The 18,434-nt window shown below is 38.5% G+C and overlaps 1 protein-coding gene across 1 annotated transcript; it reads right to left on the bottom strand.

The window, feature by feature from the left end:
- Positions 1 to 388: 388 nt before the first annotated feature.
- LOC114323016 (protein FAR1-RELATED SEQUENCE 5-like) lies at positions 389 to 2,722 on the bottom strand. The gene has a single exon (XM_028270473.2). It carries the CDS (start codon positions 2,720 to 2,722, stop codon positions 389 to 391), a length of 2,334 nt encoding a protein of 777 aa, XP_028126274.2.
- Between the last annotated feature and the right edge of the window lie 15,712 nt (positions 2,723 to 18,434).

The following is an 18,434-nucleotide window of genomic DNA, read 5'->3' as shown; positions in this document are numbered from 1 at the left end:
GTACTTTAACATCACTTTCCAGCAACAGTTTGCTTGACAGTTTCAGAGGCCATGACTTCACGTTGCAGCCCAATTTCAGCATCAGTTTGGTTCTGTTCATGGTTGTCCATAGCCTACAAAAAAGAAGACAGAATTTTTAAGCAACTATAAATACGTGATATCACAGAATTTTCAGCAACTATAAACTAAAAATACATCAACAACGAACCTGACTACACATTGGAGTAGTTGATTCTTGAGAATATCGAAACCCAATGTCATATCCACATGAACCTTGTAGTAGTGACTGGAATGTTGGTTGAGTTGGCAAATAATTTGGCACGACATACATCTCCCGCAAATTGTTCGCCTACAAGAATGTCATATATGCTTTCAGTTATGGTTTTAGTCACATATTATATCCACACAAAAAATACAATGTTAAAGTAAATCTTACATGATATGTGGGATACATCAATGGCGGAGGAATGTAATTACTACCCATGGGCACAGATCGAGGAAGAGGATGAAGGGGAGGAAGAGGTTGAAGCGGAGGAACATGTTCACGAACATATATATCTCCTCCAATAGATAATGGAGAAGGTGCAACCGTTGAACTAGCAATAGATTGTGACGAAGCGAAGCTATTAGCACGGGATTTTTTTTTGGAGTTCGCTACCAACGCCGCTTCGAATCCACCTTTGACCCTCCTTTTGCCCTTACTAGTTGCCACCTTTTTCTTCAATCCTTTTGGTTGCACAACATGATTCACATCTTCGCATTCCACTTCAAAGCTTTGGGTATCATCATCATTACGTGCTTCATTTCCAACACCAAAATGAGCACTTAACTTGCCTTCAACATCTGCACCTAATGTAGCAAGCTGTGCAATACAAAAAGCATATGTTTCTTCAGTTTCAGCAGCTCTACTTGCTACTGCTCTAAATGCAGTCATCAATGTCTTATACCGCGAAGCTTGTTGGAATTTCACATCTACTTGAATGTCATTTTCGTTAATATGCTGCACAGTTTCGGCTCTTGCTTGTTTGGTCCACCTCTTCAGAATGTATTGTGGAGGAACCTCTTTCATCTTCAATATGTCTCTAATGACCTTCAATGAGTGAGAACACAAGATTCCTTCCCTTTCAAACTTTGTACAATTACAACCCAAAGAGCCATCCCTCTCCAACTTCACTTTCCTTGCATGTTTGTTACCAACATCAACAACTGTGTAAATGGTACTAGCTTCGCCATATTCAATTGCTTCTATGTCTGATTCAATGGATTGAAAGTACTCATTTTGAAATTCCTCAAAGATCTTTTTTGTGTAGATGTTACCCATTTGAATTAACATTTTTATTGTTGCTTTCACCTTTGGTAACCTTTGGCACAAAGCATATCCCGCTTCTAACTCCTTGTATCGCTTCTCATAAAGTACCCTTTCGAAATGCATGAAGAATTCATTTAAGTTGAAATCCGAACGAATGTAATCTTTCAAAAAAGCATTAAAAGATTCACTAAGTTGTGTGGTACTCATTCCCGCAGCCCATGTTGATCTAACATAAGGCCATCCCCATTTTTCTTTCACCGCAAAAGTCAATTTCAACCAATGGTTTTCATGCGCATCATATTTATCAAGCATTTCCGCCCACTCTAATTTCCATTGATTTGCATCTTCAATGTGAAAGAAGAATTTATTTAGTACACCCTTGACCCCCTTATCTTGGAACAAACAGTTAACATGTTTTAATGCATTTTGCATCAAATGCCAAGTACACAATCGGTGACTTGTGTCAGGCATAACGATGGGTATGGCTTTAGCCATTGCAGCATCTTGATCGGTGAACAAAGTTTTCGGTGCCTTCCTTGACATAGCCTGTAGAAAGTTTTCAAACAACCATACAAACGATTCGGCGGTCTCATCATACAACAATGCTGCACCAAATATAACTGTTTCCCTGTGATGGTTGAATCCCACAAAAGATGCGAAGGGTCTATGTTCTTTGTTTAACTTGTAAGTCGTATCAAATGTGACAACATCACCAAATTGGGCATAATCCATGATCATTTGTGCATCGGCCCAAAACATATTGGTTATTTGCTCCTCATTATCTAATTGAACAGCATAGAAGAATGAAGGATTCTGCAAAGATTTTTCTTTAAAATATTGCAACACATTGCCTACTTCCCCATATGCTAAACTTTGTTGTCTTTTGGTTCTCAAATAATTTTTAGAATCTAACTTCGTAAAACCAAGACATTGCCTTCCACCAGCTTCCCTACCCATGAGTTCAAAAGACTGGCCTAAACGAAGACCAGATTGTGCCGCTAAATCTAATTGAATTGCTTGGGTAGTGGAGATCTTTCTTTGTGATGGCAACATGTGGGCACACTCAGGTGATACAAGATCGTGGTTGTGTTTTTCTTTGAAATCAGTCACAACATATTTTCCATTACCCTCATGTAATTTAATATAAAGTCGAGCCTCACACCCAGTCCTAGTTTCAGCTCTAGAGTTTTTTGACAATGGGTCTCGCTTGTCAACCTTTCGAAATCCCTCCTTGTTGCAAACCAAAAGTCTATGAATAAGTTGATCACTGAACTTGTCCTTCTTACAATAATCTCTTCTTATGCTAAACCCCATTCTTCCTCCATATGTATTATAAAATTCATACGCACATTGTTCAGAATCAAATACCATTCCCAATTTTGGCTTCCAATCACAGTCATTCTCAGGTTCCATATCGATATCAAAATGCAACTGAAAACCCATATAAATAAAATCTTAAGTTAATGATAGTTGAGCTTCTTAATAAGATTTTTGGGTTGCTTAGGTTGTAATGCTATGAAAATGAATTGAAATTGGTTTATAATTAACATTTATCTGGTTTATAGATAGGACCATATGTCATATAAGGAAAATTACTCCAATTAAGGAAATTGAATTATTCATAACTGGCTTATCTGGTTTATTCATAAGGAATTATTCATAACGAATTAAGGAAATTTATCTGGTTTATCTGGTTTATAGATAGGACCATATGTCATATAAGGAAAATTACTGAATATAGATATAAATAGCAGTTAATAACACAAGCATTTCAGTTATTCATAACTAGCAGTCTCATGGGTCAAAAATTATTCATGAGATTCAATATAACATGTTCATGTTCTGAAATTAAAGGTTCATGTTTTAAGGTTCATGTTCTGGCCTATCAATTTTAACAAAAACTGGCCTATCAATTTTAAGGTTCATGTTCTGAAATTGATAGACCAGTCTATCAATTTTAAGGTTCATGGTCTATCAATACGAGTTTATGTAAGGTTCCGAACTCAGTTTACAGACTTAAGTTAATGTTGAGCAATTGTTTATCTTATTGTTGAGCAATTGTTTACAGACCTGGCTCAGATGAGCCATTGGTCATCCAATTGTTTACAGACCTTCCTTGAGTAATTTACAGTGTGTTCACCAAATAGCAGAACCTTACAGAAAAGTAAAAGAAATCATAAAGAGAGGTAAAACACACCAATTAATGCAAACTCTCATTCGATTTCTTACCTTACTGTTCACTGTAATTTGTAAAGAGCTTCAGTCGAAAGCTTTGGCTGCAGAAGAGTACTCTGTACAGGCTGGAGCGGTGGAGTTCGACGTCGGTGAGGATGGAGTTCGCCGTCGGTGAGGATGGGTTCGCCGGTGAGGATGAGGATGGGTTCGACAGAGGCTGTGTTGCTGCGTGAGAGTGAGAGTGGTGTGTGAGAGTTGATCCGAATCCCTCATCTGAGCTGTGTTGTTGTTTGTTTGGGCGGGAAGTCGAAAACACAGCATTTTGGATTTAATTTTTTTTTTTTTTTTTAATAATCTCAGCCGTTGGATGACCAACGGCTGATCTGAGCCGTTGCCCGCAGGAACTCAAGGACCCTCCTCAAGGAGAGGATCCGAACTCCTTAGGGAAAAGTGTTCTTGAAACACAAGAAAAAAAAAAATACACAAAATACCTTTCAAGAAATGCAATTTTTATTTTGATTGATTTTCTAAAAATTGATCTTTTATTTTTCTATTTTTTATTTTTGTTTTAGTGAATTTTTAAAAATATTTTAGGTAAATTTTTTACTTTATAAACACACATAACTTAAATGTACTTAAAAACTAAAATATTTGTAAAAAATATTTATAAAATTTAATAAATACACAAGAATACGAAAATACATTGAATTTATATATATATATATATATATATTTGTAATTTTTGTATTTGATGAATTTAAAAAAAAATCCATAAATATTATATGTTTTAAATGTATCTAGGTTAGGTGCATCTAAAAAATAAAAATAAAAAATATCTTAAAATATTAATTTTTTGACTAAAAATAAAATAAAATAAAAAAACACGATAAATAAAAAAACTCAATTTTCTAAAAACTTGGCTCAATTTTTTGAAACCAAACCAGGTGCTGTTAGGCTTAGTGATTAGTTTGATGTAAGGATTGAGTTCATTGTCTGAGCTCGTGAGGTCTATCATGGATATCATTTTAATAATTCAAATTGTTAATTTTATAGAAATTTTTGTGTATATTATCTGAAAAAAGTTTAGTTTCTTTCAAGTTGTCATCTCAAATAGGGAGAACATTTAAGTCTAATAAGTCCATTTTTTGAAGCCCAACCCTCTGAAACAACGTTATCTGTTAACCATAGATTTGACGTACATTTAGGATTGTTTTAAAAAGACGGTTAAAAGTTCACTTTTTAACTTTTTTTTGACTTTTTTTGAAAAAATATGTAAAAAATATGAGAGATGGTGTGACTTAAAATGGATTAAAAGCTGGAAGATGACTTTTAACCATCTTTCCAAAATAGCCATTGTGGGAGCCAGAAAAATATAGGTACTAGCTTAATGGGCCTAACCCAAACAAAGTCTACAATGGGTCCAGCCCAAACAAATATCATACCCCCCATCTATATAAAGAGGGGGCATCCCAAGTGAAAAGGATGTCTGATCTCTCTATACAGAACACACACCCCTTCAAATATATATACTATTTACTTCTTGATTCAAGGACTAACTTCATCATCGGAGTACTCCCGGCCGGCAACCCCGATTGGTTGACACTGACTATGTTTATCCTTGCAGATCTACAGGGGTGAAGCTCTTCTCTTCGTTGGATCTCTACAACATCCATGTGAGAGGATATTTCATGGTCTCACAATTGGCGCCGTTTGTGGGAACGACTGAATGAGATCAACGAAGAACACAACAAATATATTGCTGTAAGTAAACATATATCGGTTGTTTTGAGGTTAGTGCACTTTCTACAAAAGCAAAATCAATCCCAAGTAATACGGCCCACAGCTGGGTTTTTGGCTTTTTTCATTCTGATTATGTTTTTTTTGCTAAAGTTCAGGTATATATATATATACACATCTATGTATGTATCTATTTATGCTCACAGATTTGATCAAAGCATTGTTGAATATTAATATTGCTTAGAAAGGTTGTCAAAACAAGATGAAGTTAGTAGCTGTTTTCTCTCTCTAAAAATGGGTTTCACACATTTCTTGGTGCAAAACATCTTTTTGGCAATTCAATAAAGTTATTCGGCTAAATTCATACGTGGGTCTGTCCATTTATTTATTTATTCTTTGTTTCTCAAAACTTAACTTAAAGTTGATTCTTAACATGTATGCACGTGTACCTATGCTAAAGCTTTCTGTAGAATCCAAGGCTGGGCCTTCAATTTTCCTCTCTCTAGAATGGACCATGAGTTATGAGAATAAACAAATTATTATTCTTATTTAATTAATTGTGATAGTTGGCTGGCCATAGATATATCTATATATATATATATATATATAAATTCAAACAGTCAGATCTGGAGGCAAGTTCAATTGTCACGAATGGCTCATGTTGATGCTGATCAAAATCTAGACAAAACCGTTTAGCACCCATAACAAGCTAGGCTCTTCTCGGCGACGATCACAAATGCACCCATAACAAGCTAGCTGTCGCGAAGCACATCGAGTCACTGTCGATTTTCCAAACTCACCAAGTAGACTTGTGACATTCTCTCGGCAAAAGGTGCAAGCCATTTGGTGTCAATGAAAGGCTGAGAATAAGTTTCATTGAGCATGACCATGTCACTCGGCCATGTCAGCTTTTTCCAAGAGCGGTTGTCTAGAAATGGCTTTGGCCACCGTATAGTCAAGCTTGGCAACGGACCATCGGACCGCAACACTTCTGATTTCAGCAATCACAACCCGTTTACAAATATCTTTAGCCATATCAAGTTTGTCGAGTTACTTACACTACGCAACCATGCTCTACTACTCTTATTCCGCAACATTGAAGAGCCGAACAAAAAAAGAGTAGACCAATCTTATTTTTGGTCAACTTTCAGAGGTCCAGCGACATCCAATTCAAGGCGGACTTACGCATCTGAATAGTGGAATGAACACTCGGTCGAGTGGCGAATCCAACGCTGCAAAATTGAGGCCAATCGGACTTCAAACGAGTGAGATACAAGGGCTCAAAGTTGGGAGTTTGAATCGAAGATTCTGCATTTCATGACCTGTAGCACGAAGAATTCGGCCTTGCACCATTTGGGACACTATTAATTCATATTATTTGCCAATATCACCCATAATTCGGCAACAAAATTCATCGGCCTTATGAACGCTGCATGCATATGATCAACTCGACTTATTCAGCTTCAACGACTTATTCGGCAAAATTACACCGTAACTTTTCTTATTCAGCACTACAGTTTACAATATTATTCCGCATCAATATTTAGCAACGTTGTAACTTATTTGGGTTAGGCGACTTATTCGGAAAAATCACACCGTACCATTTATTATTTGGCACATTCTTTAACTACAGTTTACAATTATTACGCACCAATATTCGGCAAGGTTGTAACTTATTTGGCACTAATATCTCGGCATAGAACTAGCATCTCGGCCTGCCGAAGTCCACATCTGAACACACCACAGGATTCGTCTCGGCCCAAAGAGTCCAAACCCACCAACCCGAGGAGCCAAGAAGCAACCCAAGTCCGCCGAAAGTCGTGAAATGGATCACACGTGCCGAACACTGAAATTTCAAAGCTGTCAAACTCAAGTTTTGACCATACCAATGTGAAGTACTCATTGAGACGAGTCCAACGCAACAAACTGCGTTGAAATCGGAGTTAAAACGACGCCGTACGAGCCAATCAAAGTTTGCCCAGAATCAACGAATTTACTGAGGACGACGAACTAGCAAACCATGCAAGAGAAGTTATCCGGTGCTTTGCGGTGCACAATTCTCAACCGATCTGAGCCATCAACTCTATTTTGGCTACAATTACGCCATCAGGAGTCTGATCACAGCGATCCAATAGTCCTTTTCAGCTATTTGACGCATTCTAGGTCCATTCGTACGGTCAGAATATGCAATTTCAGCTCGCAAAAAAAAATGTATATATATATATTAAATAAATAAATAAATAAAAATACAAATAAATTGCATATTTGATTCCGATATCACCAAGCACCCTACTTTGTCTCGGCTTCATTCTGATTTCGCCACGGCACCGAACAGGGGCACGTTTCAAATCATTATCGGCCTACTCGGCAATTTTGGCCCAAGTCAACTTTATTCCTTCCGAAGAACAAATCTTATTCAAAGTTGGACAAGAAACTCAACTTCACTAAATTAGTAACCATTCCCAACCAAGTTCTTAGCAAATCTAATTCCGAAGGAATGCCGACACACCGCGAAGCTAAGAAAAATTGCCGACACACTGCGAAGCTAAGAAAAAATCGCCCACCAAACTATCGGCACAATCACCGACCAAGTGTAAACGGACATCGATGTTTTGACACTAGTTACTTGGCAATGCATCAATTTTACTCGGCAATATTATTCGGCACAATTATTAATTCAACATTGTGTATGATCATTATTCAGCCGTGCATCAACCTTTTTCGGCTAAACAACATTATTGGTCAACTTTATGCATTGTCAAACTTTATGCTGCAACATTGGCCACAGTATTCGGCAACTTTATTCACCTAACAAAATTATTTGGCAAAACAATTGCCCACTGGGACATCAGTCAATTTTTCGCTTTCCAATTGGGGCACATCAGTCGATCATCATCTCGGCACCTTTGATATGCATGCATACTCGGCCAACTTGGTACAAACATTACAACGACGTTTACTTGAGTTACAAACTCCCGCTTCTTTTCACACAGCTTGAAGCAAGTGCCCATTTTGGGGCAATACATTACACACTTGGCAGTCGACAGTTTGCATATTTTTGCACGCCATCATTTTACCAAAGCCGAATCTTCCCTGCAACATAGGGCAATGGGAATCTACATTCCTTCCGACTACCACCTGTAATTCGAAAGCAATGGGGCAAGTCTACATTGGACTAAACGCAAACTGAGCAACTCGGCGATTAAATAGTTGGCCCAATATCTACTTGGCAATTCCATAAAAGCGGAGCAATATTATTGGTGATTAACACGTCCACCTTATTCGGTACAGGATACATTATTCAAAGTCCTTGCCATATTGGCACTTGGTTGCCACTTAAAATCAGCAAAAGTCTCCGAGTACAGCACAATCTTCGCACTCGGCACAGAGCGCCGTTAACAAAGGCCTACACCCATGCCCGGGGGTTAGAATACTGCGGCTTACACCCATGCCTGGGGGTTAGAATACCGCGGCCGACACCCATGCTGGGGGTTAGAATACCACGGCCGATATCCATTCCCAGGGGTTATAATACCGTGGCCTACACCCATGCCCGGGGGTTAGAATACCGCGGCCTATCGTTATGATTTATTTGTATTCCTTTATAGGTTTTAGCTCACCCCCCTTCATCCTATGATCGACTTATATACATTTATACATACATTCAAGCATACATGCAGTCATTCATTCATTCATACATTTTATTTATTTATCAAATGTATTCTTTGTCAAATGACCTAACATCTATTTGAACAGTATAACTCGGCAATAAAAACTCTCATTCCTTCTACCGAAGACAATGAAAGTTTTGGAAAAATTGTGGGAGCCAGAAAAATATAGGTACTAGCTTATTGGGCCTAACCCAAACAAAGTCTACAATGGGTCCAGCCCAAACAAATATCACACCCCCCATCTATATAAAGAGGGGGGGGGAGGGGGCATCCCAAGTGAAAAGGAGGTTTGATCTCTCTCTACAGAACACACACCCCTTCAAATATATATACTATTTACTTCTTGATTCAAGGACTAACTTCATCATCGGAGTACTCCCGGCCGGTAACCCCGGTTGGTTGGCACCGACTATGTTCATCCTTGCAGATCTACAGGGGTGAAGCTCTTCTCTTCGTTGGATCTCTAAAACATCCATGTGAGAGGATATTTCATGGTCTCACAGCCATAAAAAAGGTAATCTACAAAATCAAGGTATAATAAAGGGGAATTACTTAAAGAGTGGAGTAGAGAAAAAAAAAATTACAAATGCATGAGAAGTGTAAATAATTCTGTGGTAGGGTGCAAGTGAAAAAGTTGTGAGGGTACAAATTACACCCCACCATATTTGTATAAATTTTTTTTCTTCGTATTACATTGTTAAGTAATTTTAAGAGCATTAGTGGTAGTGTCTGGTTTCAGCAGCTGGAAGCAGAGTTTTCCGAAGATGAGTTATGGGCAGCAGTCAAATAGTGCAATGGAAATAAAGCACCAGGTCCCGATGGCTTTAATTTAATGTGTATACAAAAGAATTGGAAGGTGTTTAAAGAAGATGTGGGGTTGTTCATGAAAGAATTCCACAGTTTGGGTAAATTGGCTTATGGTTTGAACAACTCATTCATCACTTTAATTCCAAAAAAGGTCAAAGGTAGTCAATCTTAAGGACTATAGACCGATAAGCTTGATTGGTTCGATGTACAAGATTTTGTCTAAGGTTTTGACCAATAGACTCAAGCTAGTTATGCCAGAAGCTATAAGTGAAACCCAATCAGCTTTTTTGAGTAGAAGAAATATCTTGGATGGGGTTTTGATCGCAAATGAATTTGTGGATGGGTGGAAGAAAGCTGAGAAGAATGGGATGTTGCTCAAACTCGATTTTGAAAAAGCTTATGATTCCATCAACTGGGGTTATTTGTTTTCCATGCTGTCTAATTTTGGCTTTGGATCTAAATTGATTAATTGGATGAAGGAGTGTATTTCAACTGCTAGAATCTCTGTTCTTGTAAATAGGTCACCAACCAAAGAGTTTAGCCCTCAAAAAGGGCTAAGACAGGGTGATCCATTATCACCCTTTCTGTTCAATTTGGCTATAGAAGGGCTTAGTGTTCTACTGCTCAGAGCAAGGGAATTGGGTCTGATTAAAGGGGTGTAGATTGGAGTTAATGGGGTGGTTGTTTCACACCTTCAATTTACTGATGATTCTTTACTTTTTTGTGAAGTTGATATAGAGGAGGTAATGAATCTTAAAAGAATTTTAAGGTGCTTTGAAATGATTTCAGGTCTTAAGATCAATTTCCACAAGAGTGTGGTTTGTGGGGTTGGAACTTCAGTCAATACTCTTAAGGATTTCGCTTCTGTACTTAATTGTAAACCTCCGAACCTGCCACTGAAATTTCTAGGTTTACCTCTGGGTTCTTCTCCAAGTAGGAAGAAATTTTGGCAACCTGTTTTAGACAAGATAAAAGGCAGACTTGCTGGGTGGAAAAGGAGACTCTCATCATTTGCTGGAAGGTTGACCCTCATCAAATCAGTGCTATTCAGTTTGCCAGTGTATTACCTTTCTCTCTTCAGGTTGCCAGAAGGAGTGGCCAAGGAAATAGATAGAATTCAAGCAGCTTTCTTATGGGGAGGCACAAAATTGAAAAGAAAAATTCACCTAGTGTAGTAGAAGGAGGTAACCAAGAGCATTAATCAAGGTGGGTTAGGTATTAGGAGAATTAGAGAGGTAAGTTTTTGCTTATTATTGAAGTGGTGGTAGAGATTTGCTAATGAAGATCAAGCATTATGGAAAAAGGTGATTTGTCGTAAGTATAAAATTAAAGTTGGAGCTTGGCTCCCAAATCAAATTGGTGGCATTAGATGGTCAAAGTTATAGGGTGATATCATTGTAGTGGCAGAGCATAGTATCACTCTATTTCAATTTTTTGCCAACAATTTTCAAATTAAAGTGGGTAATGGGAATAGAGTGAGATTTTGGCATTGATTTGTGGTGTGGTGGTATTTGTTTTAAAGAGGTTTTCCCTAGACTGTTTTCACTCTCTACAGAGAAGAATGGTTCTTTAAAGTTTTTTGTTGACAAAAAAGGAATCTCTAGGGCTTGGGATCTTTGTCTAAGAAGGCCTTTGAGGCAGTGGGAGGTTAAGGAGGTATCCAGGCTCACTGAAATGTTAAGAGCAGCTCCTATGTTAAGTTTAGGGGTTAAATATAATCCAAGTTGGTTGGCTTGTAAACCAGGTCAATTCTTTGTTGCTTCTCTTTACAGGAATTGTGAAATGGGTTTTGGTGAAGCTGTAAGTACTTGTAGACTGGTGTGGATTAATTATATCCCACCCAAAGTTCAATTTTTTAGTTAGTTAGCTTGGAAACACAAGATCAAAACTTTTGCTTTTCTTCAAAGGGTTGGAGTGCTGGGTGAGGAAGCCTCAACTGAGTGTATTTTTTGCAAATCAGAGGTAGAGTCTACTTCACATGTCCTCATTTCTTGTCCTCTGATCTGGAATGTGTGGTCTGGTTTAGTGCAGTGGTGGGGTTTGGTTTGGGTTGTGCCTGGCTCTGTTAAATGCTTGTTGCATTGGTGGAATGACACCTGTCTCATGAAAGCTGAAATGAGAATATAAATTGCTATCCCTCTGGTTGCCATGTGGTCTATTTGGAAACATCGGAATGATTGCTTGTTCAATAGTGTGCAACCGGATATGGAGGAGCTTAAGGAGTCTATCATTATCAGGTTAGCTATTTGGCTGAAGGCTTCTTCTAAGGATTTTGCAATTCTCCATTAATGATTTTCTTTATAATATCAACCAGATTCGAGTTTGTTTAGGTGGGTCGGGGTTGAGTATATCTGCAGCAGCAGCAGTGCTTTGGCTTTTATTCTACTATCTTCTGGTGTGCAGTAGCAGCATATGTGGGTTGGTCTCTATGTTGGGGAATCTGTGTAGGGGTACTGAGTTGTTGAATTATATGTGGGTTGGTTTCTGGTGCTGTGTGGTGCTTCAACTCTATTTCAGACCTGGAGGTGTCTCTGTTCCTCATCTCTGCTGCAGTTTGGTCGCTCTGTTACATTGCTGCAGTTTGATCATCTTTCCTGCTGTCTGTTGGTTCTTTTGTTGGTTGTTTTGATTGGTTTCTCACCAATCTTGTTTAGCTTTGTTGCTATTGTTTCTCCCGCTTTGTTGATGTATTTTGCAAGTCCTTGTTTTTTTCATCAATAAAGCTCTTTTTTGCCGTTAAAAAAAAAAGGTAATTCCCCCTATAATAAATTGTGAGCATTATAGATTTGAAGTATCTATCATTATAATGAAGTAATTTACAAATTCGAAGTATAACAAATTGGGAGCTAATTGAGATTTGATATTGCATTTAATATCATAAAAAGGCAATCTACAAAATCTAGTATAATAAATGAAGGGTGACGTATCAATAAATCTCAAAATGTGATCTTGTGAATTGTTTAATTCTTTTTTATTTTATTTTTTTTCTTATGAACTCAAAGGGCCTATTAAAGAGGAAATTACACAAAAAGTAGTCACTTACATATTTGGGTTTAATTTTTTAAGGATAAAAGTGGGTTTCTCCAAACGTAAAATTATACATTTGGGCAATCCACATTATAGAGGTTTTGGATTTTCCCTTTTCATGCAACAAATCCCACATTACGAATAAAAACGTAACACTCCAAGCCTCGGTTGGGTTGTTTGGTTAACAATGAACTTGACCTATGAAACTGAGGTGAAATGAATTGTCATGAAAAGAATTAAGATAAAAGGGATTGAGATATGAAACTTGGCATACTATGATCTTGTAGAAGTACGAATGATTTTTATTAGGGGCATTGTATATGTATATCATACTTATATCTTTCTTAAGATTCATATATACTATGCTAAATTGTTTCTACTGGGCTTTGGCTCACCTACTTGGGAAAAACTATTTTTAGGTGCTGGTGATATGCTTCTGCCAAGGACTTGACTTGGGAAGATTGTGAAGCTAAAGGCTCAATTTCTGTTTATTTTGAATTTAATTTTGAGCCTAGGGCTTTATTTACATTGGGCTTATGACTCATTTTGTTGTAACCAAGCACGGTCTTGGAAAGGTATAAGCCTTTAAGGCATATGAATATCTGTATAGCTTTCATTCTTTATTATGTATTGTAACACATGTTGTAGATTCAAGATGAGCGATTTATGAAAGTATATCGTGTCACATTTTTTATATTAATTTTGATTAATGAAATCTTCTTATTGTATCTATATCACTTTGCATTGGTGTTTGGAGTTGGATTATTGTGATTATTTTGGGGGGCATTATAGAAGATAAGGATAGATATTTATGCATTATATGTGCACTATCTATGTATTTTTGTCATCCTAATAATTTTAAGAATAAGAAAAACTCAAGGGGATCCAGTTGTGAAGAATATAAGGATATGAGCACCATTTCTTGGATATAACCTTGAATCCGAAGAGAGGCTTTGGAGGTAGTCGTTTTAGTATCTGTTTGAGAAGATCGTCATCGCCGTTGACCTTTTCGGCAGCACCAATAGTGATGTTGTTCTTTGTAGAGAGCCGACCGACCAAAGAAAAGAGTTCTGGAGGAGGAAATCCCGGCCCCAGTTATGGTGGTGGAGGTCGATCAGGAGCTGCGACTGGGGATAGAGTTAGGGTTGGTGGTGAAGATATGTGAAGAGTGGAGAATGGCTCCATATTGAAGGACATGTGGTAAAGAAGAAGAGTGCTATGTGATGATTTTTCTATCTGGCAAATGGCAATTCAAATGCTCACTCAGCTCAACTTTGATATATAAATTTTTGCTTCATTGCTAAGAAACGTTATTCCTTTTCGTCTCCGTTTGAATTGAGCGATTTGGGTAAGAAAAAAATATATAAAAGTATTTTTCTTTATTTATATCACTTGTTTAGATAAGTAAAGATGAAAATGATATAAAAACAAAAACAAACAAACAAACAAACAAAAAAAGGAATTTTTTTTTTTTTTTCTTTGTAGCAAAAAATTTTATCATTTTGCAATTATTTTTGGAAAGTTTCATCTTTTTGCAATCAATTTTGGATTGATTTCTTAATTTGTGGATTAGAGTATGTGTACTCTATTCCTTTTTAAATTAAAAAATGAAAACATAATTCCTTTGTGGATTGACTTCTTAATTTGTGGATTAGGTCTGTTTATGCACTTTTAAGTTAAATGAGATATTTGACCAAATTTAAAAATAGGGACAGATATTTGTCCATTATACGTGCACCATCTATGCAATATGTGCACTATGAAGTTTCTATCATACCCATTGCTAAGCCTAGGAATGGTGGAAAATTTATTGGTGGTAGGGTTGAGAACATATTTACCAGTGTACTTAGAATCCAAACTGGACCAAGAGGAATAGTAAAGCAACAAGCCCTTATAAGACTGGGAAATTTTGACACTATTAGTGTCATCGGAAAAATTAAGAGATAGAGGAGCAATTGAACGATTGTGCTTTACAAAATCGTTGATAGATATGTGATTGAATTTGATATAGCGAGAATATCTTCAGACGAAGATGAAGGAGAATTTTGGAGGGAGGGATCCAATCATGAAGAACATAAAGATTCGAAATGATAGAGCACCATCTCTTGGATACGACTTTGAGGCTGAAGAGGCTTCGGGGGTAGTTGTATGAGGATTTGTTTTAGAAGATTGTTGTCTCCGATGACCTTTTCAATAGCCCTAAGAGTGAGGTTGCTGTTTATAGGATGACAATAGTGTTAATAACGGTTAAGAGAAGGTGTTTTTGAGTATAAAGACATGGCGGTGGCTGTGGTGGTGGTGGAGGTTGATCGGGAGCTGTGACTAGGGTTAGGGGTGGTCATGGTGAAGATATAGAAAAAGTAAAGAAAGGTTTCATAACGAAGGGCAAGTGGTAGGAGAGGAGAAGAGAAATTCGTGAGAATTCTCCAATCTAGCACATGGCAAGGCAAATGCTCACTCAGCTCTACTCTAATACATATATGTTTTTGCTTCATCGCTAAAATAACATTGCTATCTCTTTCTCTCTCCATTTGAATTGGGTGATTTGGGAAGAAAAATAAAAATAAATGCATTTTTCTTTATTTATATCACTCATTTAGATAGTACAAAGGAGAGACACCAAGATAATAATAAATAAATAAATAATTGTAGCTAAAAAATTCATCTTTTTGCAAATATTTTTGTATTGATTTCTTAATTAATGGATTAGAGTATGTATACTTTGTTCCTTTTCAAATTAAATGTTGGAAAATTTAGAAGTGAATAGAATTGGAGTTCATTTGAGTGAAAGGGTGCAACCTTTCAAGGTGTCTATTCATATGAAAGGGTGTGGACCCAAGAGACATGGCCAATCTAAAGGCCACAAGTATTTCTATAAATACCATCACATTTCATCCCATCCCATGGCATTCATGCATAAGTTAATGTTTGTTTTAGGATTCATAAATTATGTCTAGTCGAGTATATAAGAGAGAGTACACAGCACAAATTAGTTAGCTGTACACGCAGAAAGTTGTGCAATTTCTGTGTGGGGTGATCGTTGTATCTTGGAGGCAGGATGTTCATTAATCGCAAGCACTAGAGGTGAGGGCGAATTATGTCTTAAATACACTGTGTTCGAACATTGGCCTCGATTACAATCTGTATTCAACTTACAGAATTTTTGTAAGAAATTTCTTGTGTTTTATTTTATCATTTATTTGAATTAAATTGATTTTTCTGAAAATATTTTCCTACAATTTTGAGATACAAATAAATCTATTTACAGTTTCTATGTGCACATATTCTGTGATACAAATTTAGTATTTTTCGGTTGAAAAATTAATTTTTTGCATATCGTTTTCATGCCTAATGTGTTTTTTGTTTGCGGTAAAACTTGCTGCATTTTTAACTATTTTATTCACTAGTTGAGAGGGAGATTTTGTGAGCCGGAGCCAAACTGGGTCCAAGAATAATGATGGACCGAGCTATGGGCCGAGCAAGGTCCAAGTATAAGAATTAGCCGGCTGTGGGCCGATGTGCTTGGGTTTTGTGACTTGGACCCCACTTCTGTTATCCCGGTCAGAGGCAGTTGTAGATTAGCTCAGTCTCGATGGTAACCAACCGAGGTATAGGTGGATGGAGACCGAGCTAAGCGTTGCACATAGAAGTGCCGAGCTATGTATGCCGAAGTTCATGGGTTAGCTCGATCGTACTGAGGTTTTACCGCGGTATAACCATCTCCCTTGAGTAAGCAGTGGGAAGGGTGTAGAAAGATGAGCATTACCTATCTAATTCCTAGGAGGACTCTGTTAAGGAGAGTAGAGTCCCACTAGGATTATGCAAACCATCTCACTTGGTTAGTAGTGAGTAGGGTGAGTGGTTCCTAGGAGGATTCTTATGAGAAAAAGTTGGAATCCTACTAGGAGTGTGCCAAGCGGAATCTATAAAAGCTCATAGCAGGACCTCTGTGCAGGTATCACAACTTTGATTCTCGAATATACAGAGCTTTTGTCTATTTGTCTATTTTGCTGACTTAGGCATTAGAGAGGTATCCGACACACACCTGCCAGCTAGCTCACGTTTGTGTTTTCAGGGAGTAAAGCGACGACGTTTGGAGGAGCGCAGACTTGATCAACAGGATTATACGAGAAGATTATTTCATGCTCGCACAATTGGCACCGTCTGTGGGAAGTCCATAAAGAACAAAACCTCTTGATCAAACTTTCCTCTCTAATTGGAAGCAATGGCGCACAATGAAGACTTGCCGCAATCGGCTATTGATGGGCAAATCCTGAAGGGGGTGAGAGGCACGAAGGTTTGCATTCTATCCCTCCCATGGCGAATTTAGAACCCCAGCGACGGAACTCCCGGAGGGACGCAAGGGAGAGACAGGGCACTAGCCCCCGTCGCCCTTAAAGTCCTGATAAATAGAGGCGGAGGCTGGATCCTCAAGTTCTAGAGGATCGCGTGAGGGAGCAAGACGAGTTAATTAGGAAGATGGCAGCAGACATGGAGACAATGAAACGCTAGATAAAAGGAAAAGGGGTGGCGACAGGAGAGGGGCGCAAAGGCAACACGCCCCCTTGCCACTCGGAGGATCGTGATAGGCATACCACACCATCACAAGCACAAAGCAGGAGCCTTAGAACAAGCGACACTCAATCAAGGACTTCCAGGACTCGTCACTCAAAGTCTGAGAGAACAAGGACTGAAAGGTCTTATACAGAGGGAAACAACTATTACCCCTCGCACACGCACTAGACGACATCCAAGCACACGGAGTTGCCTAGGTCAACGGACTTACGGTCGGTACTCGAGGAGAGGGCCCGATGGAAGGAGGACTCCAGGGCCCGCGACCCCCACAGGATTTCAGCTCTATATTGATTGGTCCCTAAGACACATGGAAGTGTCGAAGTAGGGATGCCAATGCCACGCCTTGCTTACGAACCAGCGGATAAGGTATTAGCAAGGTTGCAGAGCTCACCATTCGTTCCGACAATAGAGAACGCACCACTACCTTTGGGCTTCCACCAGTCTAAATTCACCACTTATGAAGGGAAGACAGACCCTTACATGCACTTTCGCCAGGTTATGGTAGTGTACCGGCAGAATAAGGCCCTGATGTGTATCCTGTTGCCATCCAGCCTTGGCGACCTAGGTCTAACCTGGTTCAAAAGGCTACCAGAAGGCAGCATTGTCTCCTGGGCACAATTGGCAAAGGCGTTCGTGACTAGGTTCAGAACGAACACCAAGACACCAGTGGAGATCGATCAGCTACTCTCCATTGACATGGGCGACAAGGAGACGTTGAGATCCTATAACGATCGATATTGGGAGACTTTCAACCAGATAGGAGATTGCCCCACAAATCTCGCCATTGCGTAATACAAAAGGTTGACACCAGTTAGAAACAAGTTGAGGGACTCAATTACTATGATGCCACCCCTCACGATGGAGGCCCTAATGGAGAGGGTGCACTAACATATCCACGTGGAGGAAGATAGTGCCCGGGCTAAAACAAAATCTGGCCTAACAGTAATGCCAGACAAAAAGACTACAACAAAAGTGAACACGATAAAACAACCAAATAGGAATGCCCGAGGCAGGCGAGCCAACAGGGAGGAACCAGAAAAAAGGAGGTTAAGAGTTCGCACTGCCATCACTACCATGTTCAATAAACCCATCTACCGAATTCTTAGCGAGATAAAGAAAGAACCCTTCGTTCG

The sequence above is a fragment of the Camellia sinensis genome, chromosome 4 (assembly GCF_055761805.1).
Source record: "Camellia sinensis isolate YWXY chromosome 4, ASM5576180v1, whole genome shotgun sequence".
Classification (NCBI taxonomy): domain Eukaryota; kingdom Viridiplantae; phylum Streptophyta; class Magnoliopsida; order Ericales; family Theaceae; genus Camellia; species Camellia sinensis.
Note: the sequence above shows the minus strand (reverse complement) of the source record. Positions and strands in the feature narration are given on the sequence as shown.

Bases quoted from the DNA above. Each gene is read 5' to 3' on its own strand.
- LOC114323016 (XM_028270473.2), bottom strand. From the start codon at position 2,722: ATGGAACCTGAGAATGACTGTGATTGGAAGCCAAAATTGGGAATGGTA.